Below are 23,494 nucleotides of genomic sequence, written 5' to 3' on the forward strand. Positions count from 1 at the left end.
GTTGTATAGTTCCTGCAGGGGGGTGAGTGAAGTTCCCATAGTGCGTTCGGCCGATATGTATAATATATTACGGGGTATATGTATAATTTGTATAATAGAACCTGCAGGAACCCGAGATAACTCCTTTCCCTATGTAAAATATTGCCAATCTGCCTTTCACATTACTTTGCCTTGCAGGAAAATTCCCTTTGTTCCACTCCTCACCCTTCTCCACCTTCTCTGCTTCTAGACTAACTTGTTTCTCTCTCTTTCGCAATGGTAATGGAGATTTCCAAACTCAAAATATTAACTGTTTCTCTTTCCGCAGAATCTGCCTGACTGACCTACTGAGTTTGTCCAACGATTTTATTTCAGATTTTTAGAGCCTGCATTTTATTCTTTGAATTTCAGGACTTGCTTCCCCATTGGTTTTGTGGGTATGGAAGTGGCTGCAGAGGCTACTGTGGGAACAGCAGACTATGACACAGGTTGGGCAGCAGCCAGACCAACAACCCAGTATTGTGTCTAGGGTTGATAACCGTCCCATATTAACCAGCACTTCCCGTATATTGGGACCGCCCTTGTCCCGTATTTGACTGCTACTTGGGTCGAGGTGACTGCCAGGTCGGAGCGCCGCATCTGGCTCCGCCTCACCCGGCCCGACGTAGTGCAGCCCATGGAGTGCAGCAGCAGCGCCTGGCCCGTGGCCCCGTCGGTCGGCAGCCCAGCCAGCTGTCCAACATTCAGACCTTCACTTACCACCGACACCACCACCCCTCCTTCTCATGGCCGATCATCGGTTCACGAGTTGGATGGGGTGGCGAACTTGGCGCGCGACATCACGCGGGCCAAAACTCCTCAGCTGGCCCGTCTACTGGGCTTTGTGTGCAGTCCAGCACCCGGGCCAATTCATCATTCACCCAGCCAAGGCCGAGTCAGTCAACGAATTGCCGTCGGGAATTTGTCCCTTATTTTGACCTTTTGTCCCTTATTTGGGAGTGAGAAAGTTGGTGACCCAAATTGTTTCCCTAGTGTCCCATTCTGTTACATTGCTCATGCGTCATGAAGCTTGGTCAAATGAGGCAGGTTTAATGTTGTCGTCATCGGGTGGCACCGCGCGCGGCAGCCTCGCCAGCAGTCTGTCCGTCCTTTCATCCCGTTTGTTATTTTTAGTCTGTCTAAAAGTATGTTCCTGGAGGTTTCTTAGTCTTTATGAGGGAGGTGGGGAGGGGGAAAGAGGGGAAACAGTTTCCCAGTCACTTTCTGGTTGAGGATGCGTCTTCTCTCCGAGCGGCATCTTCACTCCCCCTCGCGGCCTACCAACTGGATTGACACGGCCTTTCCTGCCGGTGACCGGCCAGAGCTTCACCAGTGATGCAGCACTGGACTCCATGGTGGAGCGGGCGATGCCTTACCGGGGATCGCTGTGTGGAGCTCCGGAGTGTTGGGCCAGCTGCTTGAACATCGTGGAGCTGTGGTCTGTGGAGCTTCCAGCCACGGCAGTGCTGACTTTAACATCACGGAGGCCTGGGATACTTTGCCGAGGATCGTCGGTGTTGGGGGGGGGGGAATAGTGGATATGACTATTCAGTACTTTTGTTGGTGCCAAAACATGGCGACGCCTGTATATTGCCTCAGTTGCATGCAAAACAAAGCATTTTACTGCACCAAGGTGCCTGTGACAATAAAGTATTCATTCATCCCCCGCCCCTTTCCGCCTTCTGTATAGACTGTTCCCTCCGTAACCCCTTGGTTCATTCATCCCTTCTCACCCAAACCACCCTCTCCCAGTGACTATCCTCTGCAGCCACAGGAGAAGGGGGACAGATGATGGGGGGCGCCATTGAGTATGGCTGCCCCGCCTGCAGCAGGCTGAGCTTTCACCCTTTTAAAAATGTTTTAGTATGTTTAAAAGTTTTGTTTGGAGGTCTAATCTTTTTTAATGTGGGGGGTGAGGGGGAAGGAGGAAGCTGTATTTCTCAGTCACTACCTGGTCGGAGCCGCTTCTTTGCCCCTTCCTCGCGGCCTACCAACGGGACTGGAGCGGCGTTTTCTGCCGGGACCAGCCAGAGCTTCAGCTTTGGCAGCAGCGCAGCGCTGAAGCACCATCGTGGAATGGGCGATGCCTTACCCGGGTCGCCGTGCGGTAAGCTCCAGAGTGCTGAGACCGCCGACTCTCAACATCGCGGAGCTGTCGTTGCGGAGCTTCCAGCCGCAGCTGGAAGCTCTCCAACGACAGCTCCGCGCTGACAACACCGCGGAGCCTGGGGATCTCTCGCCGAGATCGCCAGTGTTGGAGCAGCGCGGCCTGTGGACTTCGGGAGCGCCGGTCTCTGGCAGCAAGCAGCCATTCCAGACACTCCAAGCCGCTGAAGAGTGTTCTCCCGACTCCGGAGCTCCATCATCCGGCGAGAGGGCCTGAAACATCGGGCCGCCGTTGCGGCGACTTCGTAGGCCTGAAATAGAGGATGAGGACTGGACCATGGCCTTCCCTCAGTAAACAAGAGGGGATGTTTTTATGTTTTATGTTAAATTCTTCTTTAAAGTGGTGTCTTACTTTTATTGGTGTGCTGCAAATGGCAAAACAAATTTCACTAAACCAGAAATGGTGTTTGTGACAATAAATGTCCTTTTGTTTTGTTGTTGTTGAGATGTAACATTGTTCTCTATACTTCCTACTTCACCTCCATCCAGGGACATCAGCAATCATTCCAAGTGAGAGAGGGGGTCACATGCATCTCATCTAAGCTCAGCTAACGCATCCGGTGTTCCTGATGCAGCCTCCTGTACGTTAGCAAGGCCACGACATGGACGTCAGCAACTCTTTTATGCTCAATCCGCCAAAGCCAGCTGGATGCTAACCATTTGCTAACCGCGGATGCTAGCCGCGATGCTGGTTCGAAGGGCCAAATGGCCTACTCCTGCACCTATTGTCTATTGCAATTTTAACTCGTCTCCCGATACTGACCTTCTCTCCTGGCCCCCCTCCATTGCCAAAGTGAGGCCAAAGGCAAACTTGAGGAACATAACCACATATTTTGCTTGGGTAGATTACAACCTAATGGGATGAACATTGAATTCTCTAATTTTTGGCAACTACAAACCCGTTTTCCCCTCTTCTTTCCCCCCCCCCCACCTCTCTCTACCCTGCATCCTACCCGCACTCGCACCTATTTTTTCCCTCCCTTCCCCCAGCTTCCCGATTCGCAACTCTTCGGTCCTTTTGTCTCACACCTTTTGCAATTTCATCGCTGGCCTTGGTCCCACTTACTGCCCATCAAAAGATCCTTCCCATCTGTATCAACGTAACATATCAACAAAATCAAGCAATGTATCCAACAAACCAAAGCTTTGTCTAGCCCTTGCTCTCTTCCAGCTTTCTATCCACACCTCACTTCCCCCCCCAATCAGTCTAAAGACAGATCCCGACACGAAATGCCACCTAACCACGTTTTCCAGAGATGCTGCCTAATCAGTTGAGTTACTCCAGCACTTTTTGTCCTTTGTAAACCAGCATCTGCAGTTCCTCCATTCGCTATTTTCCAACAAGTTTGCTCAAGACACGAGGAAATAATGATATTTTGGACAGAATATGAATTTATCTATTTTTGACAAAATCGCCAACATACAAACTGTAAGCTAGTGATTAGCAATAACAATGGATTAAAAAAATAGCAGGAAAAGCCAGGTCAAGCATTTTCTCGAGTGGGCTGATCTTACAGCCCTTTTACTTGCTCAGCTTGCTTACTTCCTACTGCAGTTTTGTAAACAAACAGTTTGGGATTACTTCAGTTAAAAACACCCTGTGTTGTGATTCTTGCAAACTTTTCTGCTCCAGTGTGCAAAAAGTCTTTCCAAAATTGATTGCTGGAGTAAACAGTCATGTGGCAACTCCTCAAACATCTTTCAACAACATGAAAGATGACTATTCTGTCCAAGTCTGCATTAACCTCTTTCTCACTGCAACATTCCCTCTCATAGAGCTAGTCATTCTGTGTGGTAACAAGCCCAACTTGCCCACACTGACCAACATGTCCCACCTCCACTAGTTCCACTTGCCTGAGTTTGGCCCATATACCTCGAAACCTGTCCTATCCAGATACCTGTCGAATTGTTTCTTAGACGTTGTGATAATCCCAGCCTCAACTACCTCCTCCGGCAGCTCGTTCCATACACCCACCACCCTTTGGGTGAAAATGTTACCCCTCAGATTCCTATAAAATCTTTTCCCCCTTCACCTTAAACCTATGGGTTCTCGATTCCGCCACTCTGGGCAAGAGATTCTGTGCGTTTACCCACTCTATTCCTCTCGTGATTTTATACACCTCTATAGGATCACCCCTCAACCTCCTGTGCTCCAACGAATATAGTCCCAGCCTACTCAACCTCTCCCAATAGCTCCGACCCTCAAGTCCTGGCAAAATCCTTGTAAATCTTCTCTGCACCCTTTCCAACTTAACAACATTTGACATCATATAACAGTGTCCAGAAACGAACACAATACTCTAATTGTTGGCTCACCAACGTCTTATGCAACTGCAACATGACCTGCCAACTTCTAAACTCAATACTCTGGCTGATGAAGGCCAATGTGTCAAAATCCTGTATAGCCTATCTCGCCGAATACGTTCAGATTATAGTTGTTAAGCTCACGGGTTTCCATTTCCCAGTACTTTTCCTACAGCCCTTCTTGCATAGAGGCACAACATTTGCCACTCTCCAGTCTCCCGACACCTCGCCTGTATTTAATGACGGCTCACAAGTTTCAGCCAGGGCTCCCACTATTTCCTCTTGTTCCTCAGTGTCCTCGGATATACAGTATCTGATCCGGCCTAGGAGATTTGTCTTACCTTCATACATAGTCACCAAACTCCCCTTAGATTCTTTTAATAATTAACCTTTAGGGGCAATCCAGTGGACAACACACATGACACAGACCCCCACTCTCCTCTCAAGACGCAGAGTCAATGAATGAGGGAGTTTGGTTTAGGTTAGTGATGCAGCGCGGAAACTGGCCCTTCGACCCACCGAGTCTGCACTGACTAGCGACCCCCACATATTAACACTACCCTACACGCACGCAAACCTACCCCGTTGGCACCCACCTCCAGGTGACCTGGAGCAGTGAGGCGTGAATCCACCCCAGCTCCGGGAAACCAGAAGCAGCAATCGCTTTACCTCCCCCCTTGACCATTCAAGGACCCAAGCAGTCATTCCAGGTGTGACAGAGGTTCACCTGCATCTCCTCATCTCCAACCTCATCTATCGCATCCGCTGCTCTAGATGTCAGCTGATCTACATCGGTGAGACCAAGCTGAGGCTTGCCGATCGTTTCGCCGAACACCTCCGCATTAACCAACCTGACCTCCTGATGGCTCAGCACTTCAACTCACCCTCCCATTCCGTATCCGACCTCTGTCCTGGGTCTCCTCCATGGCCAGAGCGAGCACCACCGGAAATTGGAGGAACAGCACCTCATATTCCGCTTGGGGGGGTCTATATCCTGGTGGCATGAACATTGAATTCTCCCAATTTTGTTAACCCTTGCTGTCTCCTCCCCTTCCTATCTCTCCCTCAGCCCTCTGGCTCCTCCTCCTCCTTTTTCCTTTCTTCTCCCCGCACCCCCCCCCCCCACCCCTCATCAGTATGAAGAAGGGTATCGGCCCGAAACGTTGCCCATTTCCTTCGCTCCATAGATGCTGCTGCACCTGCTGAGTTTCTCCAGCATTTTTGTGTACCAGGAGCAGCAGATGTCAGCGGCCCCCAGCTCCAGCAGTAAAGCCTGTAGCACATCCCAGCTCTGGGAATCCAGGAGCAATACAGAGGCCAGCAGCCCCATCCACATTTTGTTTTTGGAGATACAGCGTGGAAACAAGTCCTTCAGCCCAGAGTTCACGCCAGCCAGTAATCACCAGTTCTATCCTACACACTAGGGACAATTTTATAGAAGCCCATTAACTTACAAACCTACATGTCTTTGGAAAGCAGGAAGAAACCAGAGCACCTAGTGAAAACAAGGAGAATGTACAAACTGTGCACAGACAACATCCATAGTGGTGAATATAGAGGAGGTACGCAAGACGGAGAAATATGAAGCCCTCTTTGACTTCCTGTTGCATTGGTGGAAGCAACCGAGGAGAACATCCTCCAAGCTATTCTGACAGCAAGAGTCAAAGGGAAGTATGTCAACTAATGACACTTGCATCAACAACGCCTTCTGCGAACTGGAGGAAGGGATACGAAGGAGGAGCTCAGAGGTGAAGAGTCAGCAAGCCGCACTCTACCTTAGAATACACAAAGATAGTTTTCCGATCCAGAGTCTGCTCGATGAAACCCGTTTGTGCTTCTTCTAAAAAGTTCACAGGGGGAAGAAACACTGTGATCCACAGCTTTAAGAGGACAACAACTCAGTAACATCCTTGTAGGCCGATATATTGAGAATCTGCAGATTCTTCTGTTTGGTCCATATTACAGAAAGGCCACTTACAGCAGAGCCTCCCAGAACCTTTTGTCCTTTATCAAGAAGATCTTAGATAACATTTTAGATGAGAGTCTGGACCAACAATGATCCAAAGAGCTGACAAGCTCCATTTGTTCCTTTCACATGGAAGCGAATGCTTACCGGCAGAGTTGCACTGGACCTGCTGGAGGTGTATCATGTTATGCTTCTAGTAGCAGCACATCAGGGTCCAAGAGTATGTGCATCATCATCTACATCTACAAGCAGAACAGGGAGTGGATAGCATCAGGAATTGGAGACCCATCACACTGTTAAATGTGGACTATGTGGTAAATGGATAGCATACTCACTAAGTCTGCAGTCACATGGGGTTGCTCACTCTCCCATCTTGTTTGTGTGCTGTCTAGAATCCTTTGTTGAATCCATCAGGAACAATTAAAGGATAACAGGGGTGATATTGCCAGGCAGCGAGGGCACTCAACCTCCCCCCACCCCCCCACCCCCCAGGATAATGACGATGTCACATCTTCTGCTCAACTCCATGGTCGGTCTGCCGACTGATCAGCATCTGTAACCAGTTTAAGTTGGCATCGGGAGACCAAGTAATCTACAGGAGAGAGAAGAGAAGCCATGCTCTTCAGCAACTGGCCTGACCTGTCCTCCGTCCTCTTCACCATGAGGTATGACTACTAGAGGTGCTGAGGAGGGGCCAAAGCATGTGACGAATATTGGTTGCAACAGATAGCCAGCGGTAAACAAAGATTGGGACGGTAGGTGCAGCACTCCCTCAATAACTTGGTCATCAGGAATGACAGGTTGCTGTACATCTGCCGATCAGTGAAGGATCCATGGGTCACGGTGGACAGGTCCACATTCCACAAGGTCAAAGGTGCACCCAACATCAACCTCATCCTGATGGCCACCTTCAAGAGTGGCTGCATCAGGCTGTGCTTAGAGCCAAAGCGCATGGGCACCAAGTGTTGCTACATGCTGATTACCTGCCCTCAATGTTGCGAAGGATGGGCTTGACACCATTGCCATCCTACAGCAACCAGAGAGCAGTCCTGAACTACTATCTACCCCATCAGGAGCCCTTTGATCGGACCCTATTGGCTTTACCTGGCACTAAACATTATTCCCTTACCATGTATCTGTGCATTGTGAATGGCTCGATTGTAAACATGTATAGTCTTAACATGTTGACTGGTGAACACGCAACAAAAACTTTTCACCGTACCTCGGTACACGTGACATCAAACCAAGCTAAACTAAACATTGCAACGTAGTGTGTCACTGTCACACCACCTATCCTTTGTGGAAAAGTTCTACCAGACCAACACCTTTGACCACAAGTCCATTGGTCAAAGGTCAGCACGGAACATCCTGCTGGCATTACACAACGAGGCCTTGACGTGCCCTGTGGCGTAGTTCCCGAGCAGACCACACAGTTTCACCTGACAAAATACCTCATTGCCAGAACTCACCAACAGGCATCCAAACCTCACTTGGCGAGTGGCGAGAGGCCCACCCGGTCAGATACTTTCCTGCCCTCAGGACAGCTGCTATGGAGAGGGGATCACCGCCAACCTATTAGCAGATTGGGGATTTGCAAGGAGGGTCTGGCAAAAGATGCAAGGGCCCTTGTCATGGTTCATCCTGAGAAGCTGTGTAAAAGGGCACTCCAATTTACAGGCCGTTTCCTGTGACATACTCAGAGACACACACACACACACACCAAGTGCTGCAGGAAGACCATCAATTTAGTGGGGGCAGCCCTTAAACAAGGGAAGGGTTATCACCCCATGGAGCCACAAATAGCAATAATGCTGGGGTTTTTTTTCCATATAAACGGAGCCAACATCACAGTATATAAAACTAGCATCCTGCTGGCATTACATATTGAATGAATAAACACACTGAGAATGTATTGAGAGTTTTGCACAGCTTTTGTTTTGCATATATTATTATGATTTATTATTATAAATAAATTTTATTTTCTAAATTAAAAAAACCCACGCCTGCCAGCGCAGCTTTGGAATGTGGGAAGAAACCAGAGAACCCGGAGGAATGTGTAAACCCTACACATGTGGCACCAGAGGTCAGGATTAAATCGCAATAGCTGGAGGCACCAGGTAGCAGATCACATGTTGCATTACTGTGCCAACCAGTCAGTGACAACCAAATAAAGTCTGCCAACATCCAGTCAAGCTGCTATTGTCAAACTCTATTCAGTAACTATTTGTTTAATGGTATTCTGCAGCTGATGGAAGGGAACTGAAAATGAACTGCTGGAGTAACTTAGCGAGTCAGGCAGCGTCTGTGGGGGAAATAAACTGATGATATTTCGGGTCAGGGTTCTTCGGATGTTGGGGAAGTCCAGAACAAGGGCTCACAGTTTAAGGATAAGGGGGAAATCTTTTAGGACAGAGATGAGAAAGACATTTTTCACACAGAGTGGTGAATCTGTGGAATTCTCTGCCACAGAAGGTAGTTGAGGCCAGTTCATTGGCTATATTTACGAGGGAGTTAGATGTGGCCCTTGTGGTTAAAGGGATCGGGGGTATGGAGAGAAAGTAGGTACAGGATACCGAGTTGGATGATCAGCCATGATCATATTGAATGGCGGTGCTGGCTCGAAGGGCCTACTATGTTTCTGTGTTTCATCAGACAACTTTTTTTTTTGTATTTTTTCATAATCACTACTACAATTCATAGAAAACATAGCAAATAGGTGCAGGAGTAGGCCATTCGGCCCTTCGAGCCTGGCCTACTCCTGCACCTCCGAGCCTTATCTATTATAAATGTTTAAACTAGGATATTACAACTAAAATAACCAGTAATAACCAGCAGTTAAAGACTTTAGTTGTATGGATACAGAAACTGTTAGAGCAATGAGGTCAATGGAAAAAATAATGGTGCTGTTTAAGTTATGAAGGGTTTTGGTAAGAGTACATGAAAAACAAGTTTCTACTGGCAGAAATGGGCAGAATCAGACTTAAGAGAACAAAGGAACAATGTTTTCTCCCAATTTAAACAAAACAACTATACACCAAGAAATAAGAGGGGAGGGCAAACCTTTGTTAAACACTGGATAGATCACAACTTTTGTAAGGACACAAAGGCCTTCAAAAGGGTACAAGGCCTTCCAGAATAGTCCAATGGGTAAGAATTTAATTACAATGTTATACTCGGGACACTGAGCTGATTTTGAGCATGGGCAGTCAAGAGGAGATTTGATATACAGTGTCTAAGAACTTGACAGGTAGAGGGCAAAAAGTGAGATGGGCCTGAAAAGGATATACCTGTAATAAGAAGGAATGCAACAAGGAAACATCAGATTAGTCTCTCAACAGGTGTGTTTTTGTTAAATAGGGATATATTGAGTAAGCCTTGCCTCGGTCCTCTAGAGTATAGAAAAACAGGTGACCTGACTGAACATGAGAAATTCTGAAAGGAAATTAAAAGATAGATGCACGGAGATTGTTTTCCCCTGCTGCTGAGTAGTCTGGAACTAGGGAGGTCACCGGGTCAAAGGGAGAGTCCATTTACTGAGTGCCCAGAGGGCTGTTCATCAATTGGGCTAACCTCAAACCGTGCTACTAAAATACTGTCAGCGCGCCTCCTGGTCCCACCCCCCCCCCCCCCCCCCCAAGCCTCAACCACTGCTACACAATCAAAGACACATACCACACCATCCCTTGACCCGACTAGAAAATCTGACAACCTGGCTATTTTTTTCTTCTTTTAATTCCTTGCATACAAGCAGAAACTGAAACAGGTGGATCTGACATAGAAAGTCATACAGATCTGGTCCGAGCAAACGGATGAGATCCTTTGCCTCTGCTGTGAGTCGGTGGACTGGTCCATATTCCAGGACTACAGCCAACCTAAATGAGCATGCCAATGGCATCAAAGACTTCATCAGTAAGTGTGCACATAATGCGTGTCGAAATCGAGAATACGATAGCTTCCCCAAACGGAAACGATGGATGAACTGAGGTCCACTCCTGGGTGGCGTCCAAGACCTGAACGTTCAAGTCAAATGTTCCCAAGGACTACAAGAAATCTATTTACGACCTTCACAAAGCCATCAAGGATGCCAAGTGGGAATTACAGACCAAGCTAGAGTCCTGGGATAACAACGCAGACACCCATAAATTGTGGCAGGGCGTGCATGCTAATAAACGGACTACATAGTGAAGTCGGGCAGTTATTATATAACAGTTCTCCTTTCCGATGAGCTCAGGGCACTCTATGCTGGCTTTAAACAGGTTGGTGCAATGACATCAATCACCCTGACAATCCTGTGTGCACCTGGAGCCACGGTCACTGCTGCGGATGTCAAATGGGCCTTCCCGAGAATGAACCAGCAGGAAGCAACTGGCCCAAAGGGAGTTCCTGGCCACATCCTCAGGGCATGTGCAGATCAGCTGACAGGCAAGTGCGGATATCTTTAACCTCCCTCTACTGCATTCTGAGGTCTCCACCTGCACTAAAAAAGTCTATCAATCCAGTGCCAAGGAAGAGTAAGGTAACGTGTCTCAATGACATCTGTCCATTGACTCTGACATCCACCATCATGAAGTGCTTTGAGTGTTCATAGCACACATTAACCTCAGCTGTGACAGCCTTCATCCACTGCAGTTTGCCTGACATTGGGAAAGGTTTGTGTCCTTGGCCCTACACTCATCTCTTTAAGATCTAGATAACAATGACACCTACATCAGACTTACAGCTCTGCCTTGAACACCATATTTCCAACCAAACTGATCATCAAACTCCTGGATCTCAGAGTCAAGACCTGCCCAAGACCGCAAGAAATTGCAGAGTTGTGGATGCAGCCCAGTCCATCACACAGACCTGCCTCCCCACCGTCAACTCCATCTACACTTTACAAAGTTTTGGGAAAGCAGCCAACAATATGAAGGACAATTGCCACCCTGGTCATTCCAACTTCTCCGTTAGAAAGATACAAAAGCTTGAAAGCACATATCACCAGTGACAGGAACAGCCTCTCCCCAGTTGTGAAACTACTCAACGATTCCCCGCTGAGATGTATGGTCTCTTTGCAGACCCGATTAGACATTTTCCCCTTGTAACTGCAACTCTGCAATGCACCACTCTGCACCAGTATTTTTCTCTTTGCACTCTGTTGGACTAGTGTACAGCTCTCAAATGGTGTGATTGGGTGCCCTTCGTGATCTTGTCCACAACAACCTCAAAATGCTCACCGTCTTCTCAGATGTCCCTTCCTTATTTCGAGGTTAGACCTTTCAGCAATCTGGTGCCAGACATGGGGACAAGGGCTCATGCCCACCAGACCTTGTGGAGCAGAACTAGAAACTCAACGCAGAGAGACCATTGTCCTGAGAGGGAATATAATCTAAGTAGCGATAAGATGGGGGCATGTAATAGGTGAAAACGATTGAACAGAGATATTTCACCCTCACTGGCCTGCCCATTCCGCCAGTGGTCTGGAGGAGCTGGCATAAATTAAATTGATGATATTTTTCAGTATTCCAAGGTGTCTCCGAAGCTGTAGAAAAGTACGAGAGGGCAGGGATCATTGCTACTCAGTCAAGCATTTGCTTGGTGTTGAGTTTCAGTAAGACAAAGCCCTCAGTTACAATATGGAAACAAGGGCAAGCATTGCCAACAATTGATTGACATGCGAGGCAAAGAGCCACAGATATTGGTTTACAAAAAAAGAAGTAAAGTGCTGGAGCAATTCAATGGGTCAGTCAGGCCCCATCTATGGAGAACCTGATAAGATACATTTCCTGTCAGGACCCTTCCTCAGATGCCATTTACCAAGCAAAATATTTTAGTTACGAAGCCTTACCCTTAGAGTTACTTCCTTCTCTATTTCAGGAACAAGGTGTCTTTTTTCTACATTTCAAGTGTCAAGCCCAGGTGTCCAGCTTAAGTTTGACTTGTGGGGCTTTTGTACCACAGCAACAGTCATGGCAGAACAAGAACTAGCATTGCTCACATAACTAAGCAGCATAACTAAGTATGGATATCAATAATTCCCGAAAATAAAGTACCTCACTTTTTCCACTTCAGCAAGGCTGTTGACTATTAAGCAGTGCTAGCAGTCTTAATACACGTGCTTGCTGAATCAGCAAGTCTGTAAACACTTCCAAAATATGGCAAAGAACCAACGGGGAGGATCACTGGGAAACAATTGTGTGCTTATGCAACCTAACTGGTGGAGGGGCAGAGTGTGCGAGGGAGAGAGGGAGAAACCATGAACAAAGTTGTCCAAAACTCATCAGGGGCTCAGCATTCAAGCTAAATTTAAATGAGAAAAGCAGAAAATGCTGGAAATATGCAGCAGTGCTGATGAAAAGTCAGTTACCGGAAACATTAACTGTGCTTCCCTCCCCACCGAGGGTACCCGATACGCTGAGTACTCATACAATCCGATTTATGATGCCTTTTGTTTTATTAATGTCGAGTCGCAGGTAGTCTTTATATTGTACTGTTTAGATCAGCAAGATAATCAGGTCAGGGGGGGAAACAAATCCCTATTCTCCGGGGGTTGGAAATAGATTGCTGCAATTTTGGTCCGATCTGAAATGTCAATGCAGTTTGATGCCAATAATCATTTTTTATTTAATCGCGAATGACAGGGAAACTCTGCTTCTAAATGCAGTGCAGGTACATGAATCCAGCCTTTTTCCCCTCCCCAATGATGGACGGGTTTACAGCAAGCTGACCAGAAGATACACAGGGTGGAGTGGAGTGGCCACACAATTGGAAGCAATTCTGAACGTCAGCATATTGGAAGGCATTTAAAAAAAATGTTTAACTACTGGAGTAACTGCGGACAACTAAATGTGCTTAATCTCAAGTGAACTCTTCAGAATGGTGGCCAGAGCTGCAACGAGAATAGAAATGCCATTTACTAAAACCGGTGGCCAGGGCGAGTGAACAGAAGCAGAGCATTGGGACATTCCTGACTAGAGGTGGGCATATTTGAAAAATATATATATATGTACATGTAATAGAAAAAAGTCAAATGTCAGGCAGTGTGAGATAATATTAATATACCTATTTGGGAATTGGGAAGTCAGGGCGGGGGTTACAAATAGTTTGCCAAAACAACTCTGCATTTCTAAAGCGTCCATAGGGAGAAATATCCAGTTCATTGTTGCCACTGAAACTCTTAACGCGCAATACATAGAGTGTCAAAAGATATCGGATTTATCTAGATCCACAGAAGGAGTTTGGAAAAAACAACTTTGATTGACACCCCGGCCAGCCGATAGGGTGAAGGCAGAGCATAGCACGATTTAATGTCTAGCCCACAGTTTTAATTCGACAGAACCATTCCTCTTCATAAAAAACTACTCTGCAATGATACATGCCTACTGCAAGCAGCTTACAGTAAAAAAACGCTGAACTTGCATGAGCACTGCTTTGTGGCGCTTCTTTACAAGCAAGATACTTAAAACACCTTGTATTGACTTATTTAAATGACACCCAGGATACCACAAATTGTCCAGAGCAATGTTTTCTTATAAAAAAACAAGGCAAACCAAGGTGGGGTTGGCGTTAATAAACACATGTACACGTTAATAACAATCTCTTCTCACCCCAGCCATGTATACCAGACGTTAAGTCCAATTTGCATTTAAAACGTGCTAGCTGCACTAATGTTACCTTTCGAAGAACTTTCTGGTAGTTGGCGCAGATCATGTAGTTGGTAGATAGCTTTTCCGAATTCATGCCATTCCCTCTTTCTTTACAAGTTGGAGATATGAACATTGTTACACGGGGTTTTGGGGGAGTCACTTTCCTAATACAGCCGATATAATAAGCATTCCATGTGCGTAAGAGTCAATGGGAAAAGGTACATACACAGTTCCTTTCATGTAATTACCATAACGCCAGGGCTTCTAGATCGTTCTCAGTCAATCCCTCAACACCAACGAATAGCTACATCAGCTAATCCGCCCTCAACCCTACCAGCCGCCAGTTCCCACTGAGTTTAATGTAGCAATTTCACCGATGTTACCAAATTGCCTCTAACCAATCGCTGCTTGGGACCGTTACCAACCCCCATTCCACTGACCTGTCATTGCACAAGAATTTTACCAGCTCTCATCTTCCAAGCCAATCATTGCACAACATAATTCCGGCTAACAACCCCTTTACCAATCGCTATACAACTCCATTGACGCAGCCTGTTATAATGCACTGGTCTTAACCAGTAGTCACGGGCCGTTCTGCAGTTGCAACCAGTAACCTTGCAGATATTAATTGAACGCCCACCCTTTACCCAATCGTCCTCCGCTGCAACAGGAAGCCAGTCACACAGCCGCCTGCATTGACCAACCGCCTCGTCCCATTTACAGTCTCGGTCCAATCACTTCGTGCCTTGCAATAAAATAGTCAAATATGTGGGGGGTATTTTTGGCTTAAAATTAAAAGCGATTGGAAAAAATAGTTGTTTCTGTTGATCATTTGAGAGTGGATCTTTTGATGTTTGTGAAGTGAAGCTCTGTCTGTGTTAAATCACCACATTTGCACGGATGGATGACATGCCGAATTCATGTATGTTACTGCAACACATTAGGGGGACTGCATTTCCTGAATATACACTTTAATTTGCTTTCTGAGTTATTTTCGTTCAGAATGATCTGCGGTTTAAAATGTGTCCCATTAACCAACTTTAACCACCATTAAATATAAAATGTATTAAATTTGCAACGATTTGCCACTGTGGCCGATTCCTTTGCACCAAACGCTTGATCCTATAAAGAAATCACAGCCCTGGGCGACTGTTCCTATAAGAAACCGTTCCTATAAGAAACAGTGACTGCGAGTCAAAATCGTTGATAAAACAAAGAGCAGAAAGTAACAACTCGGTTTAACAATTTCTGAAAGCAAGCTTGTTATGAAAACAAATGTAGCGTGTTAGAAAATAATGCTAATCGTAATGCACTTCCTTGGACAATCAAATCTTAATTGTGCAACCAACATGCGTCCTGTTTAATCGGCTAATACACGATCGAAGGTCTTTGTGCATAGAAATCTATTACAGTTCGTTAATTGGACTAATTATTGGAATACAGAGACTTTTAAGTACGTAGTACAATTTAATTAAAACATCCCTTGCTGTAAATAGATATGCACACAGCGGGGGTTCAGTGAAACTCGCATTCAATAGCTAAATGAGACAAATCTCTGCAAAACAAACAAGCTTTGCCCCAGCAGTTTTCCACCCAGCAACAGAGTGATGTCAGCACTAACGTCCGAATATCCAATCGGAGGCGTAATTGGAGGGGTAAGATGTCTCTCTCTCTCTCCTGGCCGACAATAATCAGCTGTTAAGGAACAGGCTCAACATTTCCTTTCAAAGCTAGACAGGCTGACTCCGCCGTATTGATGGACCGCAGAATACACGCAAAATGCAACTAAAACGGAGCTCCGGTTGCACTGTTGTCCTAATACCACCGAATACTGCTTGAAAGTCGATTTTTAAAACCCATCTATCATCGTTAATGCTAGTTTGTTATTTTTTTCCTTTGTTTACACAAAATGCAGAATGCCAACATATAAAAAAAAGTTCCTCCCGATTAACACTATGTGAAATCAGATGTCACGTTTCAAAGTGTGTCTTTGCTTGAGGTAGTTCTTGCTGAGTGAAAGTTTAAAAACAGTTGAATCGTCAGATTAATTATCAGGGCAATTTTTAATCACAATTATCTGAAATCTGAAGACTCTTACCCAAAATATTCCTACAACAAAACAAGATGATATAAGATCAGAAGTAAAATCCATGAATTAATTGCCTACTGCGGGTTCACACTCACAGTTTGTTTGAGATTTCAAACATGGTAGAAGGAAGTGAAAATGTTTTCGCTCAGAATTCACCTGAGCTGTCTATTGGGAGTGAGAATGGCTTGCTTCCAAACTAGCTCTGCAGTAGCCTATGAGGCCAAGAATGTGAGCACCATCCACCATCAAGCTAGAATTCTGTGTGTTGCTGGAACTCCTTAAACCCACATTGTCCAAGCTAATCTTGATGTGTGCCCATCTGGGCAGAGGAGATTTACTAGAATGTTGCCTGGGTTTCAACAACTAAGTTACAGAGATAGGTTGAATAAGTTAGGTCTTTATTCTCTGGAGCGCAGAAAGTTAAGGGGGGACCTGATAGAGGTCTTTAAAATGATGAGAGGGATAGACAGAGTTGATGTGGACAAGCTTTTCCCTTTGAGAATAGGGAAGATTCAAACAAGAGGACATGACTTCAGAATTAAGGGACAGAAGTTTAGGGGTAATATGAGGGGGAACTTCTTTACGCAGAGAGTGGTGGCGGTGTGGAATGAGCTCCCAGTGGAAGTGGTGGAGGCAGGTTCATTGGTATCATTTAAAAATAAATTGGATAGGCATATGGATGAGAAGGGAATGGAGGGTTATGGTACGAGTGCAGGCAGGTGGGACTAAGGGGAAAAAAATTTGTTCGGCATGGACTTGTAGGGCCGAGATGGCCCGTTTCCGTGCTGTAATTGTTATATGGTTATATGGTTATCTCATTTACTTGCATCAGACCTTCTTGCATTTGAGGCAGCAGGGGTTATGTAACGCCCTCCAGGCGCTGTAGCCAGTTCAATGTGCTGTGGTCGAGGGTCGTGGGGTCTACCACTCCACCAGGGCGGAGGACAGTGCAGTCGAAAATGACGTGCTGCGCTGTTTGCTGGTCTGCTCCACACATGCAGACTGCTGATGAACGCAGTCCCCAGCGATGCATGTTGGCGTTGAACTGGCTGGTACGGAGCTGGTTCAGGGCGACCCACTCTTTGCAGGGCAGGTCCGAGCCGGGTGGGGCTGTGGTGTTCAGTGCAACAGTGAATTGAGGAGGTCGCGAAGTCTGTTCCCAGCTGGTTCTCCATGCTCCTATTGTGTTGAAACCGGAGCTACAGAACGTTGCTGCGTGATGGGAGAAGGGGCGACGAGATGACAGGCGTTGAGACCCCAGTTGCTGTGAGTCCTGGGCGAGGTGGTGCAAAGGATGTTTGGTATCCGATGGGGGCCTTGCACACCAGCCTGTGGGTGAAGTACTCTCTGTGAAGCTTGGTGGGTGCGATACCTGCGAGCATCGGCAGAAGATCCGTGGGAGTAGGACGTAGGCAGCCGGTGATGATCAGCTTGGTGTCGTTGAGGATGGCGTCTAGCTTGCTAGTACGAGCGCTGCGGCACCTTGCTGGGGCGGCGTACTCAGCGGTGCTGTACACGAGTGCAAGAGCACTGGTTCAGAGAGTAGATGTCCTGGCGCCCCATAACGATCCAACCAAGCAACGCAGGAGGTTGTTCCGCGCCGAGACTTTAGCACGGAGAGCTTCAAGGTGTTGCTTGTAGGTCAGCTGCCGATCTAGTTTCACCCCGAGGTTTGTAGGAAATGGGTTATAGGGGAGGGGTGACCCATTGACGGTGATGGTTAGCTGGCGTTGAGCTTCCTTGTTGTTCAGGTGAAAGGCCATTGTGGTGGTTTGTGCCACACTCAGTTTTAGTCTCCAGGTTTTAAGGTAGCCCGCAACAAGTTCCATATCCGCCCAGAGCACATCCTCCACATTTGACCAACTCCTGTCCAAGTGCAATAGGGCCAGGTCAACAGTGTATCCATACTGGTGCAAGGTCATGCGTGGCAGATCGTGGCAAAAAAACATACCCCTAACAAAACAAAAAAAAAGACAAAAAGAAAATAGACAGCGGACTGCAGGCGAGCCGCAGCTGCTTAGGCAGCGCCGCCACCTTACTTGATCATTGTTACTATTTGCCTATCGTTCATTCATTTGTTCTATACCACATCTATATCTCTCATTTTGTTACTTTAATTCCATAACCCAATGGGAGAATGCATTAACCAGACAACCATTATTTCAAAATGAGATTGTCACTTTCAGTTAACAATGGCCCAGCTTTATTTTTTTAATCTATTTTCTCAAGAATGGTCCAGACCAGAAATGTTACCCATCCAAGTTCTCTAGAGATACTGCCTTAAGGGCCTGTCCCACCGTACGAGGTAATTCACAAATTCTCCCGAGCTTTCCCCTGATTCGAACTCGCAGAATGTTCATAACGAGTACCGTAGGAGGACGTAGGAGTTTGTGGATGTTTCGTAGCGGCTCGTTATGCCAGCCGTAGGTACTCGGGGCATCAGTTAAGTTGGGACGTTTTTTCATCCCGATGAAAAATGTCCACGACTAAAAAAAATAGTCGGGATGACTCGTACAGTGGGACAGGCCCTTTAACTGCTGAGTTACTCCAGCACTTTGCATATTTTTTGTAAACCAGTATCTACAGTTCCTTGCATCAATACTTCAGCCGTACTTTGACTTTGTTGATTTGTCATTTCATGAAACTGATTGGTGGCTGAACACCAAAAACTGGCATTTGATGTTTATTTAATGATATGGTTACCAATTTCCAAATTAACAATGGCTTATCACTTCAAATGAATGATTGATTTCTGCCACCTTGCAGTCAATCAGTTCCAAAATAGAGACACAAGGAACTGCAGGTTTACAAAAAAAGACAAACAAAGTGCTGGAGTAACTCAGCCGGTCAGGCTGCATTTCTGGAGCACATGGATAAATGATGTTTGCGATCCCAATCTGAAACATCACCAATCCATGTCTCAAGAGATGTTACCTGACCCGCTGAATCACTCCAGCACTTTGTACCTTTTGGTAAGGCTGGAATTTGCTGCTACGGTTCCCAAACAATTACGTGGACCCTACACTCATGTAAACCAACATCTTGTATATTTTCCCGCCTTGTCCCACAACCAACGATCCCTGCACATTAGAAACATAGAAACATAGAAATTAGGTGCAGGAGTAGGCCATTCGGCCCTTCGAGCCTGCACCGCCATTCAATATGATCATGGCTGATCATCCAACTCAGTTTCCCGTACCTGCCTTCTCTCCATACCCCCTGATCCCCTTAGCCACAAGGGCCACATCTAACTCCCTCTTAAATATAGCCAATGAACTGGCCTCAACTACCCTCTGTGGCAGAGAGTTCCAAAGATACACCACTCTCTGTGTGAAAAAGGTTCTTCTCATCTCGGTTTTAAAGGATTTCCCCCTTATCCTTAAGCCGTGACCCCTTGTCCTGGACTTCCCTAACATCGGGAACAATCTTCCTGCATCTAGCCTGTCCAACCCCTTAACACTATCATACACACACTGGGGACATTTATTTACATTTATACCAAGCCAATTAACCTACAAACCTGAACATCTTTAGAGACTGAAGATCTCGGAGAAAATCCACGCAGGTCACTGGGAGAACGTACAGAATCCGTACAGGCAGCACCCTTAGGCAGGATCGAACCCAGGTCTCTGACGCTGTAAGGCAGTGGCTCTACCACTACGCCACTGTGCCGCCATGAGTTAGTCCATCAGTTTGTGTTTTTTTTGGTTGTAAACCAGCATCTGCAGCTCCATGTGTTTCCATTAAACCTGCTGCCATTGGTCTTGTTCCAACATCATAACTACCAAGCTTGCTTACCAGGAGCAGTTTTCACATTTTCATACGTTATCAATCAAATCAATTTCTTGGTGTTTTGCATTTGAATGTACAGTTTTAGTTTCAGTGTAATTTACCCCAGATTTCTGAATGTTAATCAGTAGTAGCAGCTCAGTTCTACAATCTTTTGAATAGTACATTGTAATTGTTTTCTTATTATCCATTTATTTGAATATTTGATTTATAAAATCCACATTTCAGACCATTACTAAGTTTGAAGAGCCAGGATCTTTGGCTCACACTGGACTATTCTATAAGTCACTGCTGAGCAGTTCATACAGTTACCATTGGAACTATTTGGGATATTGTGAGATTGTGAAAGCATTAATATAAAATGCTTATTTTGTCCTTTTTTTGTCAAAGTTACTAATATGAACAAATAGAAATTGAATATTAAGGTTAATATCACAGTAACAAGGTTGTCTAAATGGTCCAGGCAGCACTTGTGAAACCACGCTAATGCATTATAATAACTTGAAAACTGCAGATCATAATCGCATGATAAAACATTTCTAATACAGAAGAAATCCATGCAGCCCATGATACTTCTTCTTATCGAGTCCACACACAAGATTAGAAATTGTTCAGCCAGAGCTGAACACACTTCTCGGCATCTGCATACAATGGCGTCTGCTTGTGCTTCTTGTGTGTGTGGTGGTGGAAAGATTGGTGAAAACAGTGCCACGACAAGAACGCTCTTTCCTTGACCCCAGCCCATGATGCTGTTACTGGTGGAAAAGGTCCTGTACAGCTTGAAATGTCGTTAAGTCCACATCCAAGTTCCTTAAAGCAGAGAGTTCCAGACTCCTACCAGTCTCTCTGCAGTTTTTCTAATGTCTCCTCTAATCCTTTCACTTATTACTTTAAATTTATGGTCCTTCGATTTTGCTGTTTCTGATAAGGAATAAGCCCCTTTCTATTTATTTTGTATAAATTGCGCATAGTTTTATACATCTGAATTAAATCTTCCCTCAGCTGCTTTCAAAGAAAATAATACCAGTTTATCTAATCTTGCCTCAAAGCTAACGTTTTCCAGTACTGTCAACATCCTCATAAATCTTCTCCGCTCCCTCCCCAGTGAAGCCACGTCTTTTTTTCCCTGCAGTGGCTAGAATGGACCGCATACTCAAACCATGGTCCAGCTATCATTATATTCCGTTGTATTCATAATCTTCCTGCTCTTACATCCTGTGACTTGGATGTTTAAATATAGCATTCTCTGTGGCTCTTTGAAGCATTAAGCAGTTTTTCCACCTTTAGAAACCTGTAGTCAAACATTCCAATGTATTCCCCCACACCTCTCATTGTACCTTCATTTATTGTAGATTCTCCTGCCTTGTCACATGTTCACTTTAAGTTAGTGCTGTTAAATGCTGCATTGCCTGGTATTACATTATTGCATTATTGCTACTTACTAGAGATTTCATGCTCTACTTAAAACATAGCTTTGTTGCACATCAATTTTAAGTTTTTTGAAACCAAATGGATAATCATCTTGAATGTAGTATGGAGTACTAAGCGTCCCAATCTAAATTAAACCATCATTAGTCAGCTACATTTCAGTCATATTAATTGTGCTAAACTATGTTTTACAATTTTTCTAGAAAATAGATTATTAATTTAACCTATAGTCATGCGATGATTGAATATAAACAAACTAGTGTTCTGTGTTATCTGTGCTTTTCAAGAGATTAATATAATATGTTCTACATAGCAAAACTCAATAAATAAATAATAAAGGCAGATATTCTGAAATTCAGATTGCCTTTATTATTAAACACATGTAGTACGTTTTTAATTAATTTCTATGGAATAATCAAAATATCCTCAGTTCATCAGAATTTGGACCTTGAAGGTGCATAAAAGGAAATTGTGTTGAGCTTTCTCTTACATTTTCATTTGTGTTTAGAATTCTAAAAGATGTACTCACATCTGTTTCCTTCAGGAGTGCTCACACCCTCACACTTTGGTAAATGTTTCGGCCAAGATGAGGTTGTGTGGGAAAAGCTTGTAATTATCCCTGTTTTGATCTCTATGCCACAGCTGATTGACATAATGTTGTTGCTACCAGCACAATGGCACAGTTCTGCAACTAATAGCTGTGGTCCTTTCTTTTGCCAAAATGCAGCTCCATCAGAAACAGACTTGCTGTCCATGAAGTTTGGATTAGCATGAAAGGCATAACTTTACATTCTATGTTTGTTTTACTTATTTCAAAATGTGTTTGGAGTAAAGTTGAACGTCAGTTGTAACTATCTGAGGTAGAAGATAAGAAATATATGAGGGAAATGTTTATTTAAAAAAGTGTGGAGTGGGAGGTAGTTGGTAGTTATTTAATATCAGCATCAAGCAAAAAATGCAATGCTGCAACATCTATGCAGTAGTATTTGTAACTAAAACCAGTATTTACTCCTATATTGTAATTGTAATTGTAATTTATTTATTAGCCAAGAATGTAAAAACATACAAGGAATTTCATTTGCCATACAGTCATACCAATAATGCAACAAGACACCCAACCACATAAAAATGAACATAAACATCCATCACAGCGCACTGTGATGGAAGGCAATAATGTTTTATCTTCTTCCTATCTTTTCTCCCACGGTCAGGGCAGCCGGTGATCAAAGTTCCTGAGTTGGGGGCGATCGAAGCTCCCGCGGCTTGGAGCTCCCGAAGTCGGTCCCTAACTAAGGGACCGCGAGCTCCACGATGTTAAGTCCGCAGGCTCCCACGGTTGGAGCTCCTGAAATTGATCACCGGCAAAGGGACCGCCATTTCCACGAAGTTAGGCCTCAGCGCGGATGGAGATACGATACGAAAAAGTTGCATCTCCGCCGAGTAAAGAAATATAAATGCTTCCCCCACTCGCCACATAATACAAAACCAAAGATACACTAAAACATATATTTAACAACAGACTAAAAACAACAAATGAAGAAAAGGACGAGACACCTTCGTACAGCGCCACCTGAGGATGTGGAGGAAGGAACTGCAGATGCTGGTTTAAACCGAAGGTAGACACAAAATGCTGGAGTACATCTGCAGGACAGGCAACATCTCTGGAGAGAAGGAATGGGTGACGTTTTGGGTAGAGAACCTTCTTCAGACTGAAACGTCACCCATTCTTTCTCTCCAGAGATGCTGCCTGTCCCGCTGAGTGACTCCAGCATTTTGTGTCTATCTTACATAATAAGTATGTGCTATTAAAGACAGATGCCTACTATGAAAACTGTAAAGACTAAACTAATAATTCATCATGGATAAAAAAGAAAATCGTAATATAATATTCTGTTAGTCATTTTATTATTCCTTGAATTTCTTCTCCCTTTCACTTTTTCTGCCTGACGTTGTTTACCTCCACTTCAGTGATTTTCTTCCTGACCCCCAGTTTTCCCCATAGCTTCGCAAATCTCCACTTACTACCCCACCCCCATCCCCACTTCAAATCCTCTTCCTCCACCATGGTGATAATTTGAAAACAGAGGCGATCTTTTAAATGTACATATA

At 45.1% G+C, this 23,494-nt stretch overlaps 1 protein-coding gene across 4 annotated transcripts in view; it reads right to left on the reverse strand.

The window, feature by feature from the left end:
- Nucleotides 1-14,599, reverse strand: part of LOC129698273 (sestrin-3-like) — a 93,573-nt gene extending 78,974 nt beyond the window's left edge. The window contains exon 1 of one of the 4 annotated variants that reach the window (XM_055637313.1): nt 14,108-14,599. In XM_055637313.1, the coding sequence (XP_055493288.1) occupies nt 14,108-14,212 (105 nt within the window). In that variant the 5' untranslated portion in view covers nt 14,213-14,599. The remainder of the gene's footprint in view (nt 1-14,107) is intronic. The other 3 variants (XM_055637314.1, XM_055637315.1, XM_055637312.1) reach the window with 3 other exon arrangements.
- Nucleotides 14,600-23,494: the final 8,895 nt, after the last annotated feature.

The sequence above is a fragment of the Leucoraja erinacea genome, chromosome 6 (genome assembly GCF_028641065.1).
Source record: "Leucoraja erinacea ecotype New England chromosome 6, Leri_hhj_1, whole genome shotgun sequence".
In the NCBI taxonomy this organism is placed as follows: domain Eukaryota; kingdom Metazoa; phylum Chordata; class Chondrichthyes; order Rajiformes; family Rajidae; genus Leucoraja; species Leucoraja erinaceus.